Consider the following 9,267-nt stretch of genomic DNA (forward strand, 5'->3'; position numbering starts at 1 on the left):
CCAAAATTAATTAACAGTTGAACATTTTGAGGAGTGGAAGAAGTTTATCAATAAAGCAATTATCTGTTAATGTTTGAATGAATTTTTTATTAATGATTTTGATTACCTACATTCATAAAATATTATAAAAAATACACACATCATTAATAATAATTAAAACAGTAATTATTAATGATCAGAAAAAAGTATAATCTATTGAATAACTTAAATACTACGAATTGTGGTTCTTCCCGTAACTATAATTTGCCCCAAATCTTGCACTTCTTTAAGAGCATCATCAAACATATCTCGGGTTACTTGAAATTGAAAAGCTAATTTAGTTTCACTTAATAATTTTTGGTAGTTAAATATAGTAGATTTTGGTTGGCTTGATATCACTTTGGCTAAATATTCTGCAAGATCGTGTCGTCTTTGTCTATCAGTTGAACTTAATCCTGTTGTCAATATTCCAACATCAATTTTTCCAGAAAGAGGATCTGTAGCACTTTGCTTAAGTGCTTCTCTATATAATCTCCAAGCTTCATCAACATCTTTCATTTCCACAACGTTTGAATATCTCATTTTAGCATGAGCTTCTGATAACCGAATCAAAGATTCTAACTGTCTTGGATATGCTGATACTTGTCCTCTACCACTTCCAACAGTTCTCATATTTACATAATACTGAATAAGTTTTTGCCTGCTTTCCTCATTTAAAATAGGTTGAAATGTTTCTCGTCCATAAGTTATATAATCTTGAAGTAAGCTAGTATCCATTTGCTCATCACGTTCGTAATGTTCGTTTTTGTAATACAAAGATACCAAGTGATTGGCTAATCTTCTATCATACTGTTCATTTTGTGGATCCAACATTAAAAATATTAAATCAAATCTGGATAATAGAGTGTGAGGGAGTTGTATATTTTCTATTATAGTCTTATTTTTATTCCACTGCGATTCACATGGGTTTGCTGCAGCTAAAATGGAAGTTCTAGCGTTTAATTGACAAATAATACCTGCTTTGGCAATACTCAAAGTTTGTTGTTCCATAACTTCATGCAATACACTCCTGGCCGATTCGCTCATTTTATCAAATTCATCAATGCAACAAACTCCATTGTCAGCTAAAACTAAAGCCCCGGTTTGTAAAACCAATTGTCTGGTTTCTGGATCTCTAATTACATAGGCCGTCATACCGACAGCTGAAGAACCTTTACCGCTAGTATACTGACTTCTAGGTACAATATCATAAACATAAGATAAAAATTGTGATTTACTTGTACCTGGATCACCACATAACAGTATATTTATTTCAGATCTTAAATGATTTTTCTTTTTAGAGGTTTTTCGAGTACCACCAAATAGTTGCATAAGTATACCTTTTTTTATATCGCAATTTTCATATATAGAAGGTGCCAAAGTATTTGACAGTCTATCGTAGATATCTACTGTCTTAGATAATTGTCGTAATACTTCAATTCGTTCCTCGCTTATTTTATTTTTTTCTTCAACAGCAAATGATATACGGCTATCATTACTTTTTAAAAAGTGTAAAATGTCAATGTGAGTCCTGTATACACTTCGGAAGTTCCTCATTCTAGGATTTACTTGCATTGGAACAGCTCGATAAATACCCGTAACAGATACACGGTCACCAGCTTGCACAGTTTCAATAAGCTCATTATAGGAGTATAAATTTACAGTATGTGGAGTCTGACCAGCAGGCATTTCATCAGGGGATTCTTGAAGTTTAGTCAATTGTTTATCAGTAAAATTAGATTGGTTATGTATTAATTCAAAACAATGATTAGTATTACAATGGGGGCATAGAGTTGGCTCAGCAATATTACCACGATCAATTTCTACAATAGTTGTATAAGAACATACAATACATCGGAAAAATGCATCACGCATCTCAGGTATAATGTCACTACATCGAATTACCATTCCTGAAACAGTTATTAGCTGATCCATATCTTCGGGATTAAGGAATCGCATATTCTTAGTTTTTTGTACATTAAAAGGACGCACTTGAAGAGCCTTAGTGACATGAGTCAAGTCAGCAGCTGGATATTTAGTGAAAAATACTTCATTAACAACTGTATCAAATACTGGGATAACTTCTTGCGGATAGCATATTAATTGTTGATAAAGTTCAGAATCAAATTGATGTAAGTGAGCACAATTAATATCTACATATGGGATTTCCATTTCCAAAACATTACTTAATTTAGCCATATAATGAGGCAATTCAGTTTCATCGACACAAAATGTTTCAATAAAATTTTGGAATCTTAAACGGCATTTATCAACTACAACATCTGTACCCCATATGACTAAATTGGGAGCAACATCTTGATTTTCATTATCAGGACGAGGAGCTCCATTTTCATAATTTGTTATATCCACTTGCCTTTGCCGACGATTAACTGATAAGTTATTTCTTTGAACTGAACCACCACTACGCATTGTGAAACCTGTAGCACGAGAATCTACAGAACTTAGAGGAGAGCCATAATTTATAGGAGAACTAAGGTCTACTTCACTGGTACGTAAACCTTGCAAAGGACTTGTCATAAAACGACGAGCTGGTGAGGATGCTTCAGAGACTATAGCACCTGAACGACGACTGGAAATGGAACCCGGTGTTCTAGTATGTGGTGAACGACCATTAACTCTTGGAGTCATGTTATTTCTGGAAGGAGTCCTTCCTTCTCTTGGAGTAGTAGTACCATTTCTTGTTGGAGTTCTACCTCTTGGAGTAGTGGCATTATTTCGAGGAGTTTGTCCTCTTGGAGTAGCAGCATTATTTCGAGAAGGAGTTTGTCCTCCTCTTGGCGTAGTGTTACCATTTCTTTGAGGAGTGCGACCAGACATATCTTAAATTATAATACAATTAATGAAACTTAATAATCTTCAAGGAAGTATAAATTATATAGTTGTATTTACCTGAACCTTCAAGAAACACAAATTAAAATGTAATATTTAGTGTTACTGTAACTATAAAATAAAGTGTATACTATTATTATAATTTGTTATTCGGCACGAATCATAAAAAACATGAAAATGATGAAATCATTGTCGCAAATTCGAGTCTTGACCTCAGTAGTCTTCAACAAAAACTAAAACATACATAACTAACCAAGTAACAGCAAAACAATAATAAATATTAATATATCAACAAAATTGGCGGCAAAATAAAGGGAAAATTATAAAATCATAGATGATATTTTTAAAGGTTATTAATCAGTTTAGCCACTTATCATACCACCACAAATCTTATCAATATTTATAAGACACATACACTGATACAAAATAAAAATTTCAATTTACGTTATCTGATAAAAATGACTACTTAACTGTCAATTTCCATTTTCTGTAGAGTATTCAGTTTAAATATTAAAAAATATTTATGAAATTTAAATTGTAAAATTGTGAATTATATTTTGTTTTTATATCTAAATTCTAACTTTTAAAACTTTATTTTAATGTAAGTACAATTATAACATATGTAGTGCAATAATACGTTTTTATTTTAACTTTTTAATCCATAGTTACTTTATTACACAATAACTGAGAGTTTTATAACTCAGCGAATAGTTTTAGTATATTACGTATCTATATATTATTGTTGGAAAATATAATGAACTGGCAGAAAAAAAATAATAATTAAAAATATTGGTTAGGTATGAAATAATAAATATTTTATGGTTTTAATTTACACACTAAACAGTTATATATTACATTTTTTTAATTTATTTTCTATTTTCTCTTAGTTTATTCCACTTCAATTTCTCTTTCCATAGTTATGAAAATTATGTAAAATTAATTTTCAAGAATTAATAATTTCTATATACCTAGTTAATGTGAAAATCTTGACCAAAAACAATTATTATTCTACTTAATTTTAATTAGATTTTTTTTAATACATAGATATATAAATAGGGAATAGTGTATGTAAATGATTATTGTATCAGTATACACAATCTAAATAATTTATTATGTTCCAAATAATTATATACATAAAATTATATTTTTCTAATTATTTTAAAGTAAAATGAAACAAATTATGGTTAATTTGAATAATTTAATTCAAACTAGATGTATGATTTATATGAAATTCTAAGCATATGTATGTATTTTTGTTTTGACAGATTGAGTAAGTAAATATATTAAAATTTAAATATATATATTTAAATATACCTATGTCAACAAATAGAATGGCATCAAAATCAAAAACTACGGGTACAGAAAAATTAAATCTTGGAATGAAATCAATTATAAGTGAATTTCAAGTCAGTTGTGATAAGATCAAGCAATTGAAACACAATAATGAGTTTTACAATAAAATGGAACATATTGTCAAGACATTATCCAATGAAGGAGAAAACAATAACTATGCTACAAAAATTTTAAATTTCAAAGAATCCGTGGAAAATGAAAAATTGTTTTTCTCAAATAAGACCGGAATTTCTTTTGATTTTTTATCAAAAAATGTGCAGTTAGAATATGCAGCAAACATTCTACAAGAAACTGGTATTGATGATTATAATGCAAATAGCATATTCACTAAATATTTGTCTGTTATTGAAAAATGTAATAAACAAAAAGAATTAATTGATGACATTGATGAATATTTAAATAAATTAAAAATAGTAATCGAACAACAGAATGATCTTAAATGTGAATTATCTAATATAAACTACTCACCTGTAGGCTATATAGCTGAACCTATCAACATTAAACCAATTGAAAGTATACAAACTGTGGACGACTGTGATGCGATAGTGAAATTGGTCAAAAAAATAACAGACATTGAACAGAAACAAGAAAAAATCTATTCAGAAACTTCTGAATTAAAATCTGCACAGAAAAAAATGTACCATGGACTACCACCAAATATGGATCAAGCAATGATGGCAGTACAAATAGCAGAGCAAACAATGAAGTCCGTAACAAAAAAATTAATGGAAAAACTTTAGAAAATATAATTTTGTAACTGATTCAACATAATGTATCAAATAGTGTTATTTTTATTATTTTTTTACTTTTGTTGTAATTAAAATGTATACTATTTTTAATTACTTTTATTATTTTTAATAGCAATAAATGTATATACATATTTTTTACAACTGTGTTTTTATCAATCATTTTTTGTTGAATTGATCAAAATATTGAACCAAGAATTATTGTAATCTACCTACCTAATGATGAGTTGATAAATAAATATTATTACAAAATATTTTGAACCACCATTTTTAATTTTTTTTCTTTTTTAGTTATTAATTCATTATGAACGATGAAAAAACAACAATGGAATACTTATTTCAAGTAGAAAGACAAGCAGAAAAAATACTTCTGAATAAAAGTGAAATGGTTGGTTTGGATAAAAGTAGAAATAGTAACCGAATGGCCATTAGAGCATTAACAAACTCTAAAAAACCAGAAGACAAGATATGGATGGCAGTTGGATTATCCTTGGTAAAAGTTTCTGTTGAAAAAGCTAAAAATATGCTACAAGCAGGTATACTTATATTGTTTTATTAATTGGTAATTTTTTACACAAAAATACAAAAATTATTTTCAGATCAAGTTACTTTAAATAATCGTATGAATATTCTTAGAAGCAACATTAAAGTTGATGTGAATAAATTGAATGATATGGAATATAAAGAACCAGTAAAAGGGTTATTTTTAAATCCACTCACTAGAAAGGAAATGCAAGCAATGAATCAAGTTCTTGGTATAACTGATTAAAATATAAGTGTCTTATTCATAATATATTAATTTAAATGAAAATTTGATGAATATTGTTGATGAATATGATTTATTTGGAATATAATATACTGGTATATTTATATTTTAATGCAGTCAGGTAAATTTTTTTCTAAATAATTATACAAATAAAATATATAGTTTATATTATGTTATTTAAGTATAATTCTTCTATCAAAAAACACTGATTATTTCAACAACATTAATAGTTTTATAAATGTATATTTTTACATAATATAGTTTAAAACATTTTTGAAAAAATATAAAAATTTAAATAATTATTCGGGTAATTATTTAATATTTAATATTTTTACTATCACTTTTTAGGTTTCTTATTTGCTGATGAGCTTGTGTATGATAACATTGTTTTTAATTTCATATTTCAAAGTATATTATTTTAAGTATTTCTATTTATAAAAATCATATTGCATTCTGTGATTATGATTTATAAATGTATAATCAAATTTTTAAATAGTATAATATAACACATGATTATAATAATATTTACATATAATTTAAATTATTCAATAAAATTTACTTCAATACATCATTAAAAAGGCATACACCATCGTATAAACTTTCAATATATATAATATACATAATATATACTGTAATCTTTTATTCTTCCTCTTTTATACATTTTTCCACCACATCTCTTAAACTAGGATTTTCCATTGCAGCTGCAACACGTTCCTTATCATTTATTTGTTTGTTAACTGTAAATGTAATGACTTAATATATTGATAGTTCATTACAAAAACAAATAATAGTTCATAAACATATAATTACTTTCTTCTTCAGTCGTATGAGCACCTTCTTTAATGTATATATCCAATTTAACATTCTCTAAAATAGATCTTATTACTTTAATCCTTATACTAAGGCCAATTAAAGTAGCTAAGCTGCAATGTGGTACTGTAGGATTAAATTCAATTCGGACAGTATATAATTTTAAGTTTCTTTGATTAATTACCTGCAATTATTATTTTCAAAGTTGTCTTTTTAGTGATTTCTAAATGCTAACAGGTAAAATTATTCATTAATATAATATTATTCTGACACATAAAAATAATCAATTCGGCTAGTATGGAATAATTATAAATGATGAATATTTAATAATTCTTTTATAGATATTAATATTATACATTTATACATATATATTTTTTAAATAATTAGTAAGTTATGTTATAGTACAATAACAAGAGAGTAATTAAAGTGTGATGACAGAGATATATTCCCCTGCAGAGCATTATTTTACTAATACTTTTCAATATTTAGAGTTTAATAGAACGTAATACCCACTTGTGTTGTATCTGTCTTACTAACATCATCATAGCAAAGTTTTGTCCAGAACATATTTTGTAATGTTAGCTTTATTATTAGAGTAAATTTACCTAATATCAAATTTAAAGCTAAGAATATTGTCTAGAAAATGTCATATAATTTTATTGATATAATGATTTTAAAGTGAGTTATAGCTATGTAAAATATTACAACTTTAAAATATTTACTAGATAATATTCTTACCTTTAAATTTTATAATAGGTAAATTTACTCTAATATAAAGCTGACATTACAAAATGTGTTCTGTTGAACGCAAATTTGGTATGATGTATGTTAGTAAGACAGAGACAACATATTATGCGGGTATAAAATCATCTTAAGGTATTTTGCAAGTGGTTCACAATTTTTTACTAAAAAAAATGGACCCCTCAATGAACATTCCTATATGCCACTGATTTAATATAATATTTTTATATTCAATCCTGCAGAATGAATTTGTATAGATTCATGGTTTTCTACATTTCTACTAGTCTGGTATTTTAAAATATATAAATAAATGTAATGATTTGTTTTACTTTACGTTGAAGAAGAGAATTAAGTAAATATTATAAAATGTTATTTTTTTTTGTCCACTGCACTTGGTAGTTATGCTTATTAGTTTACTTAGTAAAAATTGTCCATAATAGTGACTAACTCCATAAAGTTGGGTGTGTAATGCAAAGAGATTATTTATATGCATAGCTTTAAGTGTCAGTAAAATGAATGAATAAATAATCATACCTGTTTACTAAATAAAATCACTATTTTGAATACTGACCTCTACTCCATTTTCATACACGACGTTAAGGTCTTCCAGTGTAGCTGGTTTTTCTGGATCCTTGATTGTTCTAATAATATCTGTTTGTTCAGAAACAATTGTTAAACCAATTATGTATTGTGTAAACATCAAACATTGAAGATACCTACCAAATATTTGGTCCTTCAGTTCTTGAGTTTTTTCTTCGAGTTGTTCATCTGTAGCCTCGATTTCAATCGTGGTAGCCGTCGTATTTCCACCGTCATTTTTTAAATACTTTTCTTGAATAATTTTTTTTGTTTGTTGCATGAGATTAGCAAACATCATCAACAAACTACTTATAGTCAAAATCATGAGCAAATATTTTTCTTTGGACTTCGGTTTCGATAAAAATAAAAATATTATGCACAAAATTGTTTTTAGAATTAGTCAGTGTTTTAAATTTTTTTCGTTTCGCACATAGTTAGCATTTGGTAGTTACTGATTACAAATAAATCAAATAATACAAATTAATAATTATACAATACAATTGGTTGTATAACCATTAATTATCAACAACAATAACTGTTGATAAATGATAACCATATCAGTGTTTTTATAAATCGTCATAAATCATAATATTTGTTGCGTACTCGTCAAAAACCAGTTATGAGTAATATGAACTTGGCAGTGGCGTACGCAGGATTTTTTTAAGTGAGGTGTCTTATAAATAATTATATGCATGAATTAATAAAAAAACCTTTTCTTTTTAGAAATCGCTTCATAATTTGAACATATACTTAGATCTTTTTAAGGGGTGTCATATCTCCCTGACCTCCCCCCCTGCGTACGTCAGTGGAACTTGGAGGCGGTAGTCTTAGCGAGTCGGGGGTTACGAATGTTATAGAACGCTGCCGTAATAAAAATGGAGCAGCCCCCACTGCACTAGTCTGTATAGTAATTGTATGCGTATTTCTTATAAAACAGTTTGCGCGTTCAACTCGTTCGAGTAATATGGGCTACTGAGTAGTTTTATTATAAAAACTAGAGCACTAAATATTTACCTTTATAGTGCCTTATAAAAACATTAAAACACCTACAAACAAAATTGTTGAGTAGATTTTTATGTTTTATCTAGTTCCGTAAGAAGCCCGATTTTTGATATATTTAAAATATTATGAAATATAACATGATTAATGAAACCTGTTTATTTATACTTTTTTAAACAGTTATTTTTAAGACTTATAATCGTAATTTCAAAAATTGGACTTCTTACGCAACCAAATATAAATCTTCTCTTTAATTTTGTTCATAGGTATTTTTACGATAAAACCACTCAGTCTCAGTAACCCATTTTATTTGAACGCACACACATGTTCTTAAAGACATTTTTCAAGTGACACGTCCTCTTAATATTTGTAATTATTGTTAATTTCTAATGTTGCTACATAAAA

General features: G+C 27.4%; 4 protein-coding genes across 4 annotated transcripts in view; 2 read left to right on the forward strand and 2 right to left on the reverse strand.

Annotated features, from left to right (window-relative positions):
• The window catches only part of LOC132919520 (uncharacterized), a 113,832-nt gene extending 107,987 nt beyond the window's left edge, over window positions 1–5,845 (forward strand). The window contains exons 2-3 of the mRNA XM_060981187.1: window positions 5,259–5,503; window positions 5,567–5,845. Of these exons, the coding sequence (XP_060837170.1) occupies window positions 5,272–5,503; window positions 5,567–5,736 (402 nt within the window). The 5' untranslated portion in view covers window positions 5,259–5,271 and the 3' untranslated portion in view covers window positions 5,737–5,845. The remainder of the gene's footprint in view (window positions 1–5,258; window positions 5,504–5,566) is intronic.
• On the reverse strand, window positions 60–3,148 carry LOC132919512 (DNA replication licensing factor MCM4). The gene is made up of 2 exons (XM_060981174.1): window positions 2,929–3,148; window positions 60–2,858 (listed from the first exon to the last, which is right to left on the reverse strand). The coding sequence occupies exon 2, from the start codon at window positions 2,854–2,856 to the stop codon at window positions 205–207; it is 2,652 nt and encodes an 883-aa protein (XP_060837157.1). The 5' UTR covers window positions 2,857–2,858; window positions 2,929–3,148; the 3' UTR covers window positions 60–204.
• Window positions 3,315–5,221, forward strand: LOC132919518 (uncharacterized). The gene is made up of 2 exons (XM_060981185.1): window positions 3,315–3,469; window positions 4,134–5,221. The coding sequence occupies exon 2, from the start codon at window positions 4,185–4,187 to the stop codon at window positions 4,959–4,961; it is 777 nt and encodes a 258-aa protein (XP_060837168.1). The 5' UTR covers window positions 3,315–3,469; window positions 4,134–4,184; the 3' UTR covers window positions 4,962–5,221.
• A 401-nt stretch (window positions 5,846–6,246) lies between the features above and the next one.
• LOC132919519 (MIP18 family protein galla-1) lies at window positions 6,247–8,397 on the reverse strand. Its single transcript, XM_060981186.1, has 4 exons — window positions 8,005–8,397; window positions 7,856–7,935; window positions 6,544–6,727; window positions 6,247–6,470 (listed from the first exon to the last, which is right to left on the reverse strand). Exons 1-4 carry the CDS (start codon window positions 8,186–8,188, stop codon window positions 6,373–6,375), a joined length of 546 nt encoding a protein of 181 aa, XP_060837169.1. The 5' UTR covers window positions 8,189–8,397; the 3' UTR covers window positions 6,247–6,372.
• Window positions 8,398–9,267: the final 870 nt, after the last annotated feature.

The sequence above is a fragment of the Rhopalosiphum padi genome, chromosome 2, assembly GCF_020882245.1.
Source record: "Rhopalosiphum padi isolate XX-2018 chromosome 2, ASM2088224v1, whole genome shotgun sequence".
In the NCBI taxonomy this organism is placed as follows: Eukaryota; Metazoa; Arthropoda; class Insecta; order Hemiptera; family Aphididae; genus Rhopalosiphum; species Rhopalosiphum padi.